The sequence below is a fragment of the Tinamus guttatus genome, unplaced genomic scaffold (genome assembly GCF_059628265.1).
Source record: "Tinamus guttatus ecotype Peru unplaced genomic scaffold, ASM5962826v1 Tinamus_guttatus_pri_ptg000530l, whole genome shotgun sequence".
Taxonomy (NCBI): Eukaryota; Metazoa; Chordata; class Aves; order Tinamiformes; family Tinamidae; genus Tinamus; species Tinamus guttatus.
Window position 1 is genome coordinate 3,825,622 of NW_028289064.1, and position 19,807 is coordinate 3,845,428.

General features: G+C 40.2%; 1 protein-coding gene across 3 annotated transcripts in view; it reads left to right on the forward strand.

Moving 5' to 3' along the window:
- The window catches only part of MKX (mohawk homeobox), a 44,626-nt gene extending 30,439 nt beyond the window's left edge, over positions 1 to 14,187 (forward strand). For 2 of the 3 annotated variants that reach the window (XM_088533943.1, XM_088533944.1), the window contains exons 6-7: positions 11,406 to 11,439; positions 11,559 to 14,187. In XM_088533943.1, coding sequence (XP_088390069.1) covers positions 11,406 to 11,439; positions 11,559 to 11,745 — 221 coding nt within the window. In that variant the 3' untranslated portion in view covers positions 11,746 to 14,187. The remainder of the gene's footprint in view (positions 1 to 11,405; positions 11,440 to 11,558) is intronic. The other variant, XM_088533945.1, reaches the window with a different exon arrangement.
- Positions 14,188 to 19,807: the final 5,620 nt, after the last annotated feature.

Genomic DNA, 19,807 nt, shown 5'->3' on the forward strand with positions numbered 1-19,807 from the left:
CGGTTCAGGTGCTCTGCCTGAACACAAATGTCTGCCTTGTTTGACAACTTGTAGCTCAGCAATTGTATCTGTGATAACTGTTTTTCTTGGCCCTAATAGTTTATTATATTTTGCATTTTGACAGTGGTTTTCCAGCTTCAGTTCCACTCTCCTGGCAATGCTCTTCTGATAGTGTAAGGCTGATAGGAAAGATGGTGCAGAGGCCAGTGCTGCTTGTGGCTCGTAGAAGTGTATTTGGGAAAGGGACAGAGGAGGAGTGGAAGGAGCTACCTTATGTAGCTGCTAAGTGTTAGAATAGCCAAGCAGTAGTCAAGGCACTCAGCAACTCAGAAAATTTTTAGTACTTTACAGCAAAATCATTTTAACGTATGAAAAGTTCTTGCAAAAGAGTCCAAGCATCACCCACCAAGTCTGTAGGGCTTGAATATGCCTAATTGTTATGCTCTATGTATGCTCATGTTATGGTCTAAGACAGGTAGATGACCAAAATAGAACAGTAATAAAACCCACGCCTGCGTGGTGTGGTGGATTGAGTTTTACAGAGCTCCCATATTAATGCAGTGATGTTTTCCCAAGAACTGGAAGCAAGACAGAAATGTCGGCATGAGCTAGTGAGACAGCTCTCTGCTGCGGGATGGGTTTATTAACGTGGCCTCGCGCTGTTTTCTGAGGCCACACAGTGTCTCTGTGGGACGTTGTGCTATGCCACGTGGACACGCGATGCCCCATGACACGCTGTACAGCTACTGAATGCCCAAGGCCTTGAATGCTGGAAGTCTTGAATTCAGGCCCAGGTTCTTATCAGTTGACAATGCTTCCCTGCTGTTGAAAGTTAGTTTCTTCAAAATCACTGTCTCCCAAAGCAGCAGTGTGTGTTGAATAACAAACCCCTTCACATTCAGGCTCTTCAGGTTTGGGAATGGCGCCAACATTCTTGAAGAATGATTTAGTAGCCAATAAACATCTGCAAAGTCTGTAAGACTGTCAGAAACAGTAACATTGAAAGTAAAGATCATATCAGTAGCGATTCCCCTGTTCCTGACAAAGCATTCAGTGCAAATATTTGTTCAGTCATCCTTACTTTCATTCCCGTTATCACAGACAGTTTCACATGTTCTGCCAAAAGTGCAATTCAGTCTCCTTTCACAAAGCTGATCACATCCAAGGCCTTTTCAATATTAAATGTTGGCCTACTACTGTTTCAGGACCTCCCACACATACTCTTTCGGAGCACAGGAGCCTCATCTGTCTTGTGCAAAGCCTCTGCTGTGAAGGGTTCTTATAACTTTCAATTAGCAGGCATCTGCAATGTTAAGGTTTTCCTGCTCCTTGAGGATTCAAGTGCAGTCTGTTTGATTTATTACACTGCAACAATCTTCATGATATCCAAGATAGTCCATGAACTCTTCTAAATATGATTTACTTGCTGAGTCATTGAAATTGCACTGCACTGAGACTCAAATCATTTATAAATGAAAAATAATGTTTGGTGAAGGAAATATTTCCACTTCCTTAAAATCTCTTTTAAGCAAATTGGGTACAACCTCCTGAATAATTCTTCTGGGGACACAATTCTTCTGTGGATGAACCTTTCCCATTTGCCTTTTTGGCTGCGTTGTCTCTCACTTGCTCAGTGAATAGAAAACAGAGCTGATCTGAGAATACTGCCCTTCTCGAGATACCTGCTAGTTTGCTACAATCTCTGAGGCCCTGGTTGAAAGGTGTCTGGGAATACTTTGTTTTGGGAAGAAATACTGCAATGGAAGTAATAATGTGAATTGTGGTGAGTGGGAGAATGAAGACTGCAGTAGCTCCACAAAAATCTAATTCAGAAAAAAAAAATCAAACACTAAGCAAATAGTCTTTATGCAATTGGAGGTGAGACTAATCCACAGGCAACTATTTCCTCTGCAGTCACTCTGCAATGTTACTTTCTACCACTTACTCTTCAGACTGACAGAAAATTGTGTGACTACAACTTTCTCTGTAAGCTCCTGGAGTTTTTTTAATGTGCTAAATAAAGGTGTTCACATAGTGTTTCTGGTTGGCTGAGAAAAGAGATGCTTTTCTGCATACATGCACTAAAACAGTTTGAAAGAATCCTTAAAACCCAGCTACTCTCTGCAACATGGGATCATTGCCCTCTCTACTGGCATTAACATGAAAGCAGCTGGGCATCTCTGGGAACAGAATGATTAATTTCATGATGTGCTGTTTGATGCACATGATCTGGTCCTTCAAAAACTTCAATGCGTTTATTTTCATGAGGCATCTGTAGGATTTTGCAGGTGAGCAACTGAGGAACCAAACAGTTGAGATTTAAAATAATTTGGCCTAATTTTAGGTACCTAAGACCTCATGGATTCTCATCATTTCATGGATCTTTATACATTCAAAGCCCAGTTCTTGTTGACTTCAGTTGCACAGGTGAAGATTCAGTCCTGCTAAAGATCAGACATCAGGCTCTCGGGTCAGAGGATCGCACAGCTGACATCCACAAAAAAGATTGGTTAAAACAGCTTGTCTAGCTGAACACTTAGACTGTAGCACAATAAGAAATTCTATTAATCATTAATATGACTTATTGGGCAATGTTAAACCAACTGAATGTCTTTTATCTTTTTGTATGAGTAAGAATCCTTGTATGAATCTAGCAACGACCTTCCAGCTAGTGTGACGTTAAGATGAGGTTTGTCAGGGATTATCTCACCAAACAGACTGACTTCATCACTAGAGCAGGTCAGGGCCTGTTCAGAGCAGCTAGTGACCCACAGATAGTTCAAAGTGTGCTTATGTTACTGTATTTCATGGTATGTTTAGTGAGAGGATAAACTTACACTGCTTACGCATACATGTAATATATATATGGATACAGATGAATATATCTGTATTTCTCAATACAAATATGTAGGAAAAATTTCAAATGTATATCCTTTGATTTGTATGATCCTTTGTGCAGCAGTTGCCAGGGGACTATCATAAAACTCTTTTGTATTGTACAACTACTTTTACAGCCCTTTGGCTGATGGACCATTATAGACAACTTCTTTAAGTTGCCTATCATCACAGACTCACAGAATGGCTGAGGCTGGAAGGGGCCTCTAGAGATCATCTACTCCAATCCCCTGCTCCAGCAGGGACACCCAGAGCACAGAGCACAGGGCGGCATCCAGGTGGGTTTGGAAGATCTCCAGAGAAGGAGACTCCACAACCTCTTTGGGCAGCCTGTGCCAGGGCTCTGGCACCCTCACAGGAAATTTCTCCCTCCTATCAAGGCGAATGGTAACTTTAACTTGCTGACTTCTTTAAGTACTACTTTAATTCTTTTTGCCTGTGATCACATAGATAGCAATAACTTGGGCTATAACTTAGGTACCTGTTTTACAGTATTTGTATGTATGCATTAAGTACATCCCCATATCCCCTGCAATGGACATTTTTGAAGCAGCTATGTTTAAAAGGATCATATTCCATTTCTCAGTCTCTGCTTTATCTCAAAGGCAAGTGAAAGAAACAGTGATTTTCCTCTCCTTTTCAGACTTACCCATACTTTACTCTGTGCTGCTGAATAAACACACCCTGGAAATCAGTTTTGGCATTAATGTGGAAGTTCCTCCTCTGGCCTGAAAATACAGCACCTTGTAATTTAAATTGTCTTTGTACAATGTACGAGTTGTCTGAGCATGCTATGGCAGTACCAGGAGCAAGCAGGGCCACAGGAATTGCGTGGTGCCTTCTGGTGAATTCAGCAGGATATTCTGAAAATATCCCGTGTGCGTGCATTTATGTCATAACGTTATACCGCATATGTAGGGTCTGCTCTCAAACCCACAGCCAACTAGCATAACAAAATCAGATTTTACTGCTGTAGTGTCAGCCTGGGCTTGAAATATGGCTTTGAAACCCTCCCTTTCACCCTACATTTTTAATGAAAAACAATCCATCTGGAGTATAATAGTGCTTACCCTGGCTGTGTTTGACTTTAGCTTTTTACTTTTAAAGCCTTATTTTAGGCTTTAAGAGCTCCCAATTAAACTTTTCAGATCCACAGTGAAAGTCTGAACGTGCCTACTTGCACAACAGCAAGATTCTTGAGTGGGAAAAGGATATTTTTTAAAATTAAAAATAAAGCAAATTGATATATTGATACATTTTCTCCTTTCCTATTCCTTACTCTTTTTTTTCCTCTTGCATTTTTCTTCGTTATTTCTCATTTCCTTTTTTAACATTTACCTTACCTTTCCATTAGTTCTTTTTTTTTTATTCCTCCTCTGCTTTTTTACTTATTTTTTCAGCCTTCCCCTTCCCTGCTGCCTTACTTAGCTTGCATTATAGCCCATAATGGTTCACAATAGAAGGGCTAACTAGTTCATCCTTCCAGTCAGTACAGGATGTGCTGCAAATTGCTTTCCAGATAATACGAAAAATGAAGCCTAGGTCAGATATTTGTTTATCCATTATGAAATCCATATGGGAGAGTATCACCAAGGCATCTGACAACCCTACACAATTAATTACATACCAACTCAGTGAGGAAAGATTTGATTTCAGTTAGCTTTGCAGAAAACTTAAAAGAACCTAATACCATATAACCGTCAGTTCGTTAACAACTCGCCTCCAACACTATCCAGTCCCAAGTCCCATTATAAGCTCTGCTAAAGCCTGGCTAGAAAAACAAGTCTCACACCAAGTCCTGAATCTCAGCAGAGAGAACACACTGTCACTGATCATGGGAAATTTAAAGCCAGCTATGACAGCCAGAACAATGAAGTGATTTACACAAGGTTTGTATCTAGTTTGCTAACTAATAAATTCTACATGCAGGTGCACAGTCCAAGACGGGAAGGCTGTTTGCACTGTGCCTGCTATTATGTAGGCCTTTCAGTGCACTTATTAATGCAAATGTGAATATAGACCTGCATACTCGATTCTATTTTATAGTTTATAAAGAACACCTATCCCAGTCTCTGTGGGCATGTACACTCATTTTATAAAAATCACATGTATTAAAATGTAACTATATGCCTGCTGGTGCTTCAGCAGGCTCCAGACTGCACAGGAAAGAAAGGTCTCCTAGCTCCCAAGTATTCAGGGAAAAAAAAAAAAAAAAAAGAGTTACAGCAGTCCCTCACAGAAAAACTCATATATGTTGCTTTGGTACAGGAAGCAAACTGCAAAGTTGAGATTTCCCTGAGAAGACTTGGTCTGAGATGTGATGGCCAGGGAAGATCTGTGAGGCAGTGAGACAACTTATGGGTCTTAATGGAAAAGGTCGTCCAGAGCAGGAATTGTTCCTGGGAAAGATCTGCTGGGATAAAAAGGGAAAATGTTGCTTGTGACTATCACTGTGAACACATGTGGCTGTTGTGCCTTTCTGAAAGGACAAGGCCTGATGCCAGGCAGAGGTTGTCACCCAGAAAGGCAAGCTCAGCTTTACACTCAGTCAGTGTGACACTGGGCAAGTAAAGTGACGGGCTGGGAGTTCACCCCAAGTTGTTCCATAATCTCCTCCTGGAGGAAAAGGAGAGCAATAGCAAATTAAAACATTGGTGAAAAGGAGTTTTCTGTGGAGCGTGGACCAAGAGCTCATTCCTGCAAAGAGTTTCTGACAGCTTTGCTCCCTCTGATAAAAGGCCACTGTAATAAATCCTTGTTGGTAGAAATCAAGTGTCCCCATGAGATTAGACCCACAGACCACAGCCTGACACTGCTGTTTGCTGGTAACTTGGGCAGGCTGTTCTTCCCTCATCCCCCGGGGCTCTGCTCCTCTGCCGCTGCCGCTTGCAGTTCAGCGCCCGAAACCCAGGGGCTGAGGTCTCACCGCCGAGGCTGGCAAAGGTGCTGGGCCTGGAGGAGCCAGGCAGGCTCTGCAAAGCCAGCGCGGCTTCGTGGGGAGAAACACGGGGCAGGAGCTGCACAGAGGTGGGCTGGGATATCCCAGATGTCACGCTTGGGAAATGCCGTTTCCGTACGAGAGTGTGGTTTGGAGTCTAGATCAGAAGGAGCTTTTCTGTCCATGCTGCCGTATTTCATCTTCCAGAGTCTATTCATTTCATTGTTAAGAGCTTCTGTGCGAGCTGCTGGGTCAGAAGAGCCACGTATATGTCTGGAAGGTTTTTGGTGGCGTTGCTTGTTGGCTGAGCGGTATCGGTGTTCAGAAACTCATCTGTTTATTCACATCAGGCTCAAACGGGAGCACCCTCAGGCCAGCTCCTGCTTCCTCCAATTCAAGCCAGAGGAAGTGAGGTTTACTGTGTTTGGGTTTCTCAGAAGGTCCTACGGTCTTTGCACCAAGATTAAATGACATTTCTTGTAAGAGGAAGAGGCCTGGCATGCCGTGCTGGGTTACAGTTTCCCATCTCTTGAGCTGCTGAGTAGCTTGTACTAAGCCACTTTCTCACTCCAGATGTGGGTGAAAGTTAGTGATGTGGTATAATGTTTACTTTGGGATCCTTCAGGAGGAAAGGAGCTGTATCAGTGTAACAGAGTACAATAATATTAACTCCAGTTAACCCAGTTCTGTTCTTGAAGAAACAGAAATCTGAAATTCATATGTATCCTGAATTTGTGGTTTGGAAAATACTAGACAGTCAAGATGTGTGTGTGTGTGACCTACAGAAATACTTCATCTCCCCACTAATTTACTCACACATGTAAACTTCATTTTTCACTCAGCTGCCTCTGATTATTTCCTATTCCTCCCTCTTTTTCCTCCTCTTGCTTGTTTTGAAAATGCTGGTCAACACATGTTAAGCCAGTCTCCAAAACCAACAAAAGGAAGTTCAGGAGAGGCAAAAAGAGAAACATCTGAATAACACTGCCAATTTTAAAATGAAGATAAGTTATACAGGACCTTTTATTGAACCAACAAATATTTTATAGTATTCACCATTTGGGCCAGCAGTTCTTTTCCCCTCCCTTTTGAGCAAGAACAGAAGGTGTATAATTCATAAGAAATCTGTGCATGTTTAAGTAGCTTCAAGAAGTACTGCAGTCATGTGGGTCTGACCTACCGTGTCTTGATTTCCATGTCCTTTTGTTCTGCTACATGATATTCTGTACTCGTTCTCTCCGTCTTGTTCTCTCATTCACACGTTCTTTCTCCTGTTGGTTTCAAGCCATATTTGCTTTGTCTACATTAACTGAGAGCAAAAAGCAGGGTTTTAAGCCAGCTACTGTGGTTCTGTTTAGACTGTATTACCACTGAGTGGGGGAGAAATGTAAATGAGAAATGGGTCCTGCATGAGGTGTCAGCCGTTGCTTTGCTTTCCTTGCAGGGACTCCAGGATAAGTCAGTTCGTCATCAGAGACATTTTGTGTTTTTAGATCAAAATTCTTAGATCAGAATGCTGAAAAGTAGCTGTAATCAGTATTATTTAGAAAGTCCCTGAAGTCCTTCATGTACATAGAAGTTGCAGCTCTGGAACATTCTGAAATTTCTGAACATACTGCAAGAACCACACAGACAGCGGGACTCAGTATATTGAGAGCTGCAGTAGATGTATGCATATTTGGAAGATGTATATTTTTCTGCAAACTCTTCTATATTATCATTTTGACAAAAATGTTAACTGTAATGGCAATGTACTAGAGGAAAGTGATATTAGTGTCCAGCCTGTAGGTGGTTTGTCTACTTCTCTTCCATACTCTAGGATTTCTTTTTTGAGGGTAGATAGTTTACCTGATAGCAGAAGAATAAAAGAAAAGAATTAAATATAGGAGAAACTCTGTAAAAGTCTGCTCATAAATGTTTGAAATGAATGGAGTATTGCCTTCTCATGTTGTCTTTGGACTTCTGTGACTCATTTCCATCTCTGTTAAAATGGGACTACTGGTTACCTTGCAAGAGAGCTGTCAGGATCAACCAGTGAATATTTATGAAGAAATTTCATGGTGAAAAATAAAAAGTGCTACATATATTATTAATAATTATGTGAGTCTTGAAAAATACCATACTGTATCACAAAGCTGGTATTGTCCAGTGACTACACTCTTGGCACTGCATGCTACAGTAAGCTGTATACTGAAAACTCATACTAATGGAAAGGTATACAGGATTCCATCAGTAAGTGATTTATAGTTACTTCCTATTATAAACAAGAGGGAACAAATATCCAACCTAGCTGGTTTCTTTGGGCGGATGGTGAGAGACATTCCTGGCCAGGCAAAAGCTGATTCTCTGGATGTTTGCAATTGGGAGCAGAATGAAGCACGAGAAGGGAAGGCTTACATTACAATCTTTAGTTATAAATAATTATGTTTGCATTTTCAGAGTGCTTAAAAATTTCCAGTTGTAGAGCAAGTGACAATCTTCATAAGGGCTTCCTGAACTTGTGACCAAAAGTTGTTCCTGATATTTTATATCAAAAAGACTCAAATAGAATCTCAATATATTCTGAAAATTTACCTACATCCTTCTTCCAGTAAGTGCATTACTATCTGAGACATCACCAATCCCCTTCATCACTAATAGATTTGGTTCTGAATTAATAAATATGCTATTGAACACTACTGCTGTTGTTTGTTTAGGGAAGGTATTTATTCTGGGCAGTGTTATACAGTTGATAAAGCTGAGTATAAGCCCTAGTATATAAAAGTCTTGGGGACACTGCCTTTCTCTAGAGTCTCATTTCACACTGGTGCCAAACTAAGCATGACATGTACACCAGAGAAGAGCCTGGGATTTCTATGCTGGTCTATAGAGGCTGAAAATTGGGTGACACCCTGTCTCGACTGGAGTAGAGAGAGGACCGCAGCTCTTCAGGAGAGACCAAAGGTGACTGCCCCTAATGTTCATGTAGTGTAAAGGTGACCTCCAAGTAAAGCTGGGAAAGGGCAGCTACCGTGCATCCTTGGACCTTGTTGAAGGGGGTGCCTCTCATACAGTCTGAGAGGGACCGTGTGTAAAGTGATGAGTTTGCTTTCTGCACTCGTTCTGGGATGAATCCTCAGCTGGCGATGGTCAGTGGGATTCAGTATGGTGTATCCTTTTTCCATGCCTTCATCTGCCATTTCCAGTTATATTACACAGGCCTGATGCCATTTCTCTCATTGTCTGAGAGAAGACATTTAGGAAGACATTGTGCAATGGTCAAGAAACCTATCCCTTTCTGTACTGAGAATGTTGTTCTTGGGCTATGTTCATGCAACATGCTGTTTTACAGTTAAAATATATTGTGTAATTGTTGGGCAGCTTTGTCAAACTTCAGAGATCGCCGTGGAAGAGGGCTGCCCTGTCTGTTTTTGCAGCAGCACATAGGGAGGTAGGATAGATAGGTGGGCTTGAACCACTTCTTACAGGACATTTTTCTTGTTTGTGAATGAATGGACAGCTAGCTGGATAAATGCATGACTTTTAGATGGCAGGCCAATGGCAAGTGAGGTGAACCTTGCCTCTAGTTCTCCTTTTGGTGTTGGATCAAGCTGACTTGACCTGCAAGATGTCAAGGAAGGCATGCTTATGCCCTCTTAAAAGCAAAGGGCCTGGAGACTCACCTTACTTGCAAAACTGGGCTGTTTGTCTCTCCTGAGGAGGTTATACCTATCCAAAAATGGTAAAAATACTTATTTACTTCCCTCTGGTCTGTGAAACATTAAATTCAAACAGCTGAGAGCTGCTTAGGTGCTATGGCAGCGCAAAGTAAGATATGCTGTAACAGATTTGGCGTAGCAGAGAAGGATTTTTGGCAAGAAAAAGCAGGCCTGTGCATTGAAATGATGGATTTTCAGACTTCATTGTACTAACATGCTTACATGCTTAAACACCACTTATTAGCAAGAGCTTTGCAAATTATCAATAATGGTTTTACTGTAGCTCACTTTCAAGTTTCTTTGAAATAGAATGCTTGTTTAAAAAGCATAAAATTTGAAATAAAAAATGTGTTTTCTTTTTAATTCAGGAAGAACCTCCAGCAAAATTAAAACTGTGTGACTCTGCACTCCTGAATTTTACTTTGTAGCTCTGCAACTGCTTTTCTATGCCCTGGGCAAGCCACTTTCCTTTTGAGCTGACTAAACACCACTAAAAAATATTTGCAAATACTCCTTCAAATAAACGCTTGAATTGGAATGTGTGTCACCATTCACACCTACTTTCCTCAGAAGTTTATACAAGCAATTTTTTTGTTCCTAGGAAATATTTTCCAACAGCAAAAGAAACTGACAGATGCATGAGAGATGTGTATTTATATCCAGGTTTGCTCTGGCAGTGACATGCTCTATTACTCGCCATTTCCATTTCTATACCTACTGACCTATTAAATCCTAAACCTCCTCTTTGAAATTGTCACTGTTGAAAAATAAATGAAGCAAGACTAAATAACAATGTGTAGCCAAGCACAGCATGAAGTGTATCTCTCCTGATCAAATGTTGGTTTCCATTTGGGAGTCCAGTCTCATGAAAAGATGCATGGCTTTTCTAGTTTTATGCTGAGTGTAGGGTCTTTTTATGTCTTCGGTGCTGTGAGTGTCCATGCTGTAGCTGCTTGAGTTTTTTGTTTGTTTGACTCATTCTTTATAGGCATTGCCGTTAGGCATCAGCATGTAATTCCTCTACAATGCATGTCTCTGTCAGGATAGCAGGAGCATTGAATAAAGCTCATACATTTCTGCCTGGTAAATATTTCTGGCTTCTCTGCGATGTGAGGGCTTACATGAATGAACAAATGTGACTCTTGAAGGGAAAGTGTAGATTAGGCCCGTGATGCAATTTAATCTTGGAAGGCTGTTAACCACGTGTGCTTGTTACTTTAGAAATATGTATCCTTCTCAGCTTGCGCTTGTGAACAAGCTGCAGCCTGGGCAAGGGACGCATTAAAAACCACACACCCAATGGCTGCATATGGGCAAACGTTCTATTTTTAGTGCATACAAGAGTGCATTCACTGAAGGGCAATAAATCTGATTTTTATTTTTAGTTTTTATAATTCCTTATGTCCTTGGGATTTATGTATTGAACAGTCAGCTCCACTGCCCTGCAAAATGTAGATAAAGCTCCGAGACCAGCTTTATTCTCACTATTAATGAGATAACCAAAATACCTTTTTTCCAGACCAGCCTGATTCTCCTGACAGGATTCTGCAGTGCTGATGTCAAGTTGTGCCTCACGAATTCCTGTTCTTGTAATATCCTATCACAAGAATCTCCTTCCCACAATTGAAATTTCCCCACGAGGATTTTCTGAACGTGTTCTCTGCTCAAAGCACACTGTTGATTTCTCCACACAAAGATGGTTGAGTGAATCCGACCCTTCATGGGCGTCTAAACAAGGATTTGATTTAAAAATCTACTCTCAAGTTTGGAATTAACCTTGGGTTATTTTTCCATATGCCAGTTCCATGAATTTGCCTGTTTCAAAAACTATTAAAAGAAAATAGGCATTTAAAATGTTTTCTTTCTGTTTTCAGAAACTCTTGAGAATGGACCAAATAAGTGTGAAAGGTGAGTAAGGGGCTTTACAGCTTTTCAAAATTTTTATTATTCCTGTTTATCCTGACATCACATAGCTACTGTAGCTATGCAAGCTGTACATGTAAATATTTGTTACTGCTTGAATCTAGTGCAGCTAACAGAAAAGGAACCAGCAAAGATGAAACATACTGGAAGGAGATCAACGCAGCTATGGCCCTAACGAACCTTGCCCAAGGAAAGGATAAACTGCAAGGGACTACCAGCTGCATCATTCAAAAATCATCACATATATCAGAAGTAAAGACTGTTAAAGTGCCATTAGTTCAGCAGTTTTAAGAGATGGGTCCTTTTTCTTCTTCCCATCAAATGGACATTTTCCTCACAGGATTGGTTTTCAGTAAAATCAGATTCACAGATATGAGGCAAATGTGGAAAATAGGCCCCTTTTTACAGTATGGTCAGTTTAAAAAAAAAAAAAAACATTCCTTCAGACTGAGAGGTTTTCATTGTGTTAAATGAAATGTTCAATTGCTTCTATAAAAGGCATGTAAATTATAAAAACCTGTTTTTATCAAAACATTAACTTATTTTATGTTAATCAAAGTGCGCATAAGATGTTTGCATTGCTATTACAGTAAGTGCCTTGCTTTCAAGAAATAAGCTATAACGTGGGCATAGTACAACACTATTATGCCTCAAAATGATAATGCCATAATGCTTAACCTTTGTATATTATTCCAAGTGGGCTAAAGCAGCCTAGGGCTAAACACATTACTGCTGGAGGCCCTGGAGAATTGTGCTTATTTGACTTGTACAAATTGAGTCTTAATGGAATTGTTACATCAGTCTCCCTCTCTTTTTTTAACCAGTGTTATAAAAATTGTACAGTATGTTTCGTCAAAGTGACAATGAGGTTGTTATGCATGTTTCTCACCTGTATAGGCAGTTTATTAAAATACCAAAATCATTCCTTTGAAAAGTGCAATACTCTAGAACACAAAAATTTAGGAAATATGTTGACTGGTCAGATTATTTTGAATTTATACATATGCTCCCAGACATGTTGCCCATTATAGATTTATAGTTGAGAAGGTTCGAGCCAGACTGTCTGTAAATTCAAGCTGAATTTCTATCCTTTCAAGGTTTTGCTAGTGACTTATTGAAGTTTTGATGTAAGTAAACAAAACTGATTTCTAAGTCCATAGAGCAGTTCCTTATTTGCAATGAACCTCAAAATGTTTCCGTGATACAAATTTTACTTTAATGTGTTTTAAATGGTTTTATTTTGTACCTACTCCATAACTGGGGACAGTTGATTGATAAATCACATTTCAATAAGAAAAAAAAAGCTATAATAAAATATCAAAGCCCAAACTAGAAACAAATGGAATATGAAACACTGAAAAAACTCAGCATCCACTTTAGGAAAGTTTTAGGTAGATACTAAGCCATATATTAAATGTCATGTCTCTAAACTTGACGGCTATTGAGTGTAATAACTAACTCAAAACAAGGTTTGTTTTTTAAGAGGACTTTTTTTTTTCATGTAAAAGTTATTCTTAAGAAGTCATATAACAATATTTTAATGAGGTTTACAGTGCTTGAATAATCAGTGGCAAAGCCAGATATGTCTTATAGTGAATCAGTTTCGGAAAACTGGAAAAGAGCTAATTGTTGCTAGGATTTAGATGTTTTCCTGTGGGTATCCTGTCAGGTTTTTTCCTATTTATCCCTCTCCTCTTTTTCTCTTTGGTGAGCCATCAATGAACAAAACATGACTTTAGTCCTGTTCCCATTGAATTTAATGGCCACGCTATCGCTTCAATGGAAGCAGGATTGTGCTAATGATGCAACTAACTTGCAAATATAGGCTGTTTCAGTTGCACTAAAACAGTCAAGATACATTGCAAATATCAGCCTTGGTGTGACTTCTTAGGAAACTCCTTGATGTAACATAACATGGTTTTGGGTTATTTAGTGTACGATGAAAATGATTTGATATGAAAATATTTTGTACATATATATTTTTACTTTGTTTTCTAAATTGCTGATTTGCATTGACTTAAAGTGCCAAGCAAGAAATGTATGTCATGACTGTATGAACAGTTGAAGTATATGTTTTACTGACTTGCATCATTATGTGTCTAGGATTCCATGACAATAATTTTTGATACTTTACTGGATTTTGACATAATAATGTGAGTTTATAACTAATAGCAAAGAGTTAATGCTTCACTTTTGTTCATACTATTATAAGTTATTCTGGTATTAAATATTTTGTGACAATAAATTGATGGTTTTGTCAAATTTTTCTGTTAGCTATATTCACAGTGTTTTTTGTCTGCGTAAATGGCAACAATATTTGTCATGTGAAAAAGATACTTTTGGTGACTTCTCTGGAGTAAAATTGGAGAAGACAAGCCATTGTTTAAACAACTTGTTCATGGTTATTTTTTAAATGATCAAAGCACAAAGAATAATCTGTAACACACATCAAGTAGATTTAAAATTTAAGAAATATGTGGCATAATTTCTTGTTACCGTTTCCTTTAATTTATTATTTTTTCTACTGCTGCTTTAGAGTTTTCCAAAACACAAATTCTAATGAATTATGTGTGTTTTTTTTTAAATAACAAAAATCATGATCATTGCTGAGCCAACAGCTAATGAAGACTCAATAATTATTTATGATATAGGAAAACCAAACATTATTACTATTGCTCTTCTTTGTTTCAACATATGTAACCATTTTAGTAAAATAAATAACTGCAAACAACATTCTTCTGGTTTGAATTAAATATTCATTTATCTATCATTTGCATTTCTGGTTTCCTGAGGTATTCTGGAATTTTCTGCAGTCAGGTACAAGTACATGATAAGAAAACAGGATTGCTACTCTTTTGACTAATACTGTATTACTAATAATACAAGATTAATATTGAATACTGTAATACCAAATACTAAAGTTCTGTGAAGTAATTTAGCACATTCCCATTAAAAAGTGTCTGTTGAGCAAGTTTAAGCTAATGACTGCTAGTTATAATGACTGCTAGTCTGCTAGCTATAATAATACGGTGGTTTTATCTCCTCCAGGTTGGCGGCATATATCAGGAAACATAGGTACTTGCTATTCAGAGTCATTGGAAAACATGCATGTTCTTGGAAAGACATCAGTCATTTAGGAGTCTTTTCTGTTTACAGGCTCCCTTTGGCCACATTGCTTACAATATTCAGGACAACAGTTTCATCTTCCAGCATCCAGGGAACTCTTCTACCTACCCTCTTTGCCTTAGTGAGGGACCACTGAGAGACCACTCAGAGCCCCAGTCAGGGCTGGCGGGGTGACCTGCCGGTGGTGTCCACCGTACCCTACCAGCCACGGGAGTGCTGCCAAGCAATGGCGGCTCCAAACGGCCCAGGCTCAAGGCCTCCTTTGGGAATACTTCCAGAGGGTATCCAGTTCACACTGATGGCCTCCATTTCTCACACTTTTGAGGAGCCCTGGACTATGTTTGCTTGCGCCACCTCCAAGCACCAGACAAGACAACTGCATGTGGATGGAGTCCTTTGTGTGGGATGAAAGATAAAAGTCTGCCTGGCTGGCCACCCTGTCAAAGCTGCAACATGAGGGTGCAGCACTGACACCTTCATTTGAACATGAAGACCTCTCTCTTCCTTCTCCTGTAAGTCAGGCCTACATGGGCTGTGCATGGATATCAAATTTTGCAGGTCTTATTCTCAAGAGAGCAATGAGGACCTCAGAGCAGGGTGCCTGCACTGTCAGGAGAGTGAAGCAGTTAGTTAGTCAAGCTTGCCTCTGCTGCGTGGGATGAGTGCTGCTCTAGATGCCCATTTGCTATGTGGCAAATGTAAGGTCACAGCTGTCTTTCAGCGTGGTCAGCATGGTAGACTTTCAAACAAAGATACCTTTTTTTTTCTGTGAAATCTCAGGTTCTGAAATGAAGTCTTCAGCTTATTTTGCCCTTCCATTCAATCTTTATGATATATGAGCACACTTTCTTAAACCATGGCCTATTTTTTGCAGGAAAAAAGGGAGCATGGACTTCACATGAACTGTGGACACCAGACCCTCCAGGTATATGGTATTATTCAGTACTCTGGAAGCAGCTCTGAAGTCTGGTGGGAAGCAATGCAATGGTCACAGTAATAACTTTAAGCATGGCAGATCCCAATTTTAGCCCTGTTTTACCACGAACAACCTGCGAGACTCTGAGAATGAAGAATCTCAAAGAGATCTAAGTTCCTAACCTAACAAATTCAAGCATTTTTGAATGTCTGAGGACTCAGGCATGTTTCCATGGCCAAGTGCACACAGTTGCATGCCTGGTGGGAGCCAGCTGGACAGAAACCTGTTCCAGTTCGGAAACTGAGTAACCTCCTTTGTACGGCCCCAGTTCTGATCTGCTACACCAAGGTCCTCAGCAGAACATGGATCAGCCTCAACCTGGTGTGAATATGCCTGTGCAGTTTTTGGAACACTGCTTGTTCTGTGCCTGTGCTTGCCCACAGCAATGTTCCATTTGGATCCATGCTTTGGTTCATCGGTGCTAAGAGGATAAAAATATTGCCTTGTATCACTGAGCTGCTGTGTGTAGAAGGGCACTGAAGACTGAAAGGAGCTTTAGGGAAAATACATACCTAGAATAGAAAGCTAGGGAAGGAAAATGAGATAAAGCACAGCCCAAAGGGCTGAATTACCTCAGAGCTATTTTGACATACTGCTAGAGAGACAATAGAAATCTGACCTGGATGCAAGCTCAGGCTGCAAGAGCTGGTTTGCCAGCATTTGCCTATGCTCAGTCCATGTTAGCACCAGCGGCAGAATTGAGACCCAGACCTGTAATTTCCACAGTGCTGGTTTGTTGAGGCAGTGTTTAGGTTTGGGCCCCATCTTGAATCTCCTCTTGTTTAACAGGGAGGGAGGTGGTTGGCTAAAATACAAGTACGTTGTGAAAAAAAAAAAAAAAAAGAAAAGAAAAAAAGAAAAAAAGAAAAAGAAGTGGAAAAGCAGTATGAATGCCTAATGCAACAGAAAAAAAAAATCCCAAACCTCCTTAATGTTGCTGTTATGTCAGCTTGGGTTATTGGCAGTGGAAGTGGTTATTGGCAGCGGAAGTTAGACCTGGCTCGAGGCTAATATAACTCGCGCACCTGACTTTTAAAAAGGAGCTAAGATCTGGTTTCTTTATGGATGGGCTTTTTTCATTTATGCTCTTGGTCCCTTCTTCAGATTTCCTTACTTTCCTTTCAGCCTGTTTTGGACATGCTTCTCCTCTATCTTTCTTCCTGCCTGAAAAGTCTCCTATTACATGCAGATAGCAATGAGATCCTTCATGCCAAAGCTCATTCTTCTGCCTAACTTTGCAGTTTGTAAAACCACATAGGTGAAGGATATATGATCTAGCAAGCTAGTGTTCAGTGACAAAGTCTGATATCTCCCTTCTCGCAGCCCATGGCCAGTCCTCAACCTCAGGAGGGTACAACAGAGACTCTTCAACCAACGAGCTCCACCATCTATCACTTCGCTCCTAACTACTACTGCTTTTGGCTATCTTAACTCCCAAAAGGACAGTCAATTTAACCATAACTACCTAAGAACTGCCAAGTCTCATTTTATGAGCTGCTGTTGAGAGTTTAGCTATTTAAGGCTGATTTTAAGCAATTTTTATTGGTACTTCGTGGCATGTGCCTGATTTACAGTGCTGTAAATAACCACAAATTAGGGACATTTCTTTCTTTTATGGTAAAGACACATTATCTTGAGAGTAAGTAAGATAGTTTCCTGGTGAAAAACTGGAGTCCTGACCCCATTCTGCAAAGAAAAGTTTCATTCAGGGTCCAGTCCATGGACAAGGGCATGGGCTCTCCCTGGAGATGCTCTAAGCCCTGGGGACTGCTGGTGGGTGGTAGGATGAAGATCATGTCTAGGAGATGTACCTCACTGCTCCCCTGCTGCTATGAGATGCTGAAAGCAGAAGAGAGCAGTGCTATTTGGTAAGTGAGGTAATGGGGAGAGGTTGCTCTCAGTTGAACAGGGCTGAGTGCCCTCAGTTTGAAGAGATGTTGGTATCTGATGTTACCACAATTCAAGATTGAGTATGTAGCATGGAATCCATCTTCTCCAAGAGGGCTGTGTCTGAACTGAGGAACCTCAGGCACTGATATCACAGAAATTACTTATCTTGTGCATAAATGTGTTCCCTTCTCACTTGAGCTAGGCACAGCTTTCCTACATAAAAATCACAGTGAGAGAGAGAGGAAGAGAGCTATCTCCATGTGCCTTAATCCCATGCATCTCAAGCACATGTTCCAGAATGGATATTAAATTCTGCAGCATTTCAAGTGCTCCACTGACAGCAGTAGGAGAATAAACTACCAGCTGAGAACAGATGAACCCCCCACAACGTGGCTAGAGTCAGAGGAGACAAACCACACTACTAGAAAATAAGAGAATTCAGTCCCACACGATGCTGAGATCTGGTGGGCTCAATCCAGAATTACCTGCTTGCCTTTGCAACAGCAGCTGAGGAGTACATTGATGCACTTGGAAAACTTAATCCTAGAAAGGAATAATATTTTCTTTCAGTTGATATATAGCTGAAGCAGGCCTCTTGTAGGCATCCAAGACTTCATGGATGTTGAAAAGATGTAGAAGTTCAAGCATAAGAGAAGATGTTTTACATAGGAGCGTCCGTGTGAGTTGGGTGTGTTCGACAAAGCTATTTGATATTCCTCATATTAACTGACATGAGGACAAGAATATAAAGGGACCTAAGGGATTTTATGCTCATTTTTAAGGAGTTGTCAGGCAGACCTGAAAATTGTGAGACTGCTATTCACATTCAAAAGAAATTTAGAAGTAAGGCAGCATGAGACAGCCCTGTCCAGTGCCAGCAGGGCAGGAGAGGACAGCAGATCCATGGACATCATCTCATGGGATTCAGAGCCTACTTTTCACATTTCCCATTCATGTTTGCTGAGTATACATAGAGAGGAAAACTGAGCCAGCCTTCTGTTCATGGGAAGGAATGGAGAGGCCTAACTGAAATGCGTGCCTAAATGCTTTGGGCAACAGTTAAAATCTTTAGAGATCTTGTGAAAAGGCCACAAAATATGTAATTATCCAGCCCAGTGTAGTCATGAAAAATGGTCAGCAAACACTTTTCAGCTAAAGCTTTGCAAATTAAATACTGGGTCAGCAAGATGGAAACATTTTGTAGAACTGGACAATTGCTTTATTTTCTTTGGGCTTCCCCTTAGAAAGCTTTGAAATGATCAAACTGCCAGATTTTACTTTTTTAATGAAAAGTCCAGTTTTCTGGATTAAATCTTTTTGTCTTGAAATGTAAGATAGTTATAGTAAAAAGGTTGAAATCAAAATCAAAACAGAAATCATTGAAACCTATAAAGATATTGAAATTATCGAATTATTTTATTGACTTTTTTAAAATGCTCTTTCAGCTTTTCATGTGTTTTCCTATAGATTTATACTTTCCATTAGATTTGGAAAGCAGAAAACTTTGTCATCTCAAAAATTTTCATGGATTGAGTTTCTCCATTGAGAAAAAAATATATTCCCCAGAAGTACTTTTAATGCTTAGCATTTTGAAAATCAGAACAGTTTTACATGTTAATCTGTTGATTAAGAATCTAAATGTGGGTAACTAGTTTTTTTAAATATTAGGTTTTTGTGCTTAACAGTTTCATTAGGAGAATGATCTTTGCTGTAGGTCAGTGCGCTGTTGCCTTCAAAAAAAGACAGAGTTTACAGACAAGATGAGACTTTGCCAGCTCTCTGGTGCTTCTCCTCCTTAGAGAGGGGACATGGACAGCTGATTTGTGCTGTGATGGAAGAACCTGTGCGATACCATCACATGCCCGGTCATTACAAATAACAGAGAAAGCAGCGGTGTCAGACTGAAGATGGCATCATCTTTAGCCATAAAGAGAGCATAACAACATCAATAAGTGCATTTCTCAGCTTGCACTGAGTAGTATAACGACAAACAGAAGACTTGAGGTGGTCCAAGATTTGCTGCAACACTTCATCGGCAGTGAAACCACATGAGAAAAAAAAAGTGAAAACAAGCAAACAAGCACAGATGATAGCGACTCTCCACATTTCAACACGTATAGCAAAGAAATTCTTAGCCATATGCAGTCATTTAAACCCTCGACTACACCCCTGAAGCTGCCGCCTGCGGAGCAGGCACCTGCCGATGAGCAGGAGAAAGGCCTCATTGAGAGCAGCCAGCCAGGCCGGGGTAACGCCTCAGTCAGTGCCCGTGGCCAAATCTGAGGAGGCTCCTCCTGGAAAGTTCAGGGCTTTTGTCACTTTGAAGTGTGTAAAGTGTTATACAGTTACAAGTTATATTTA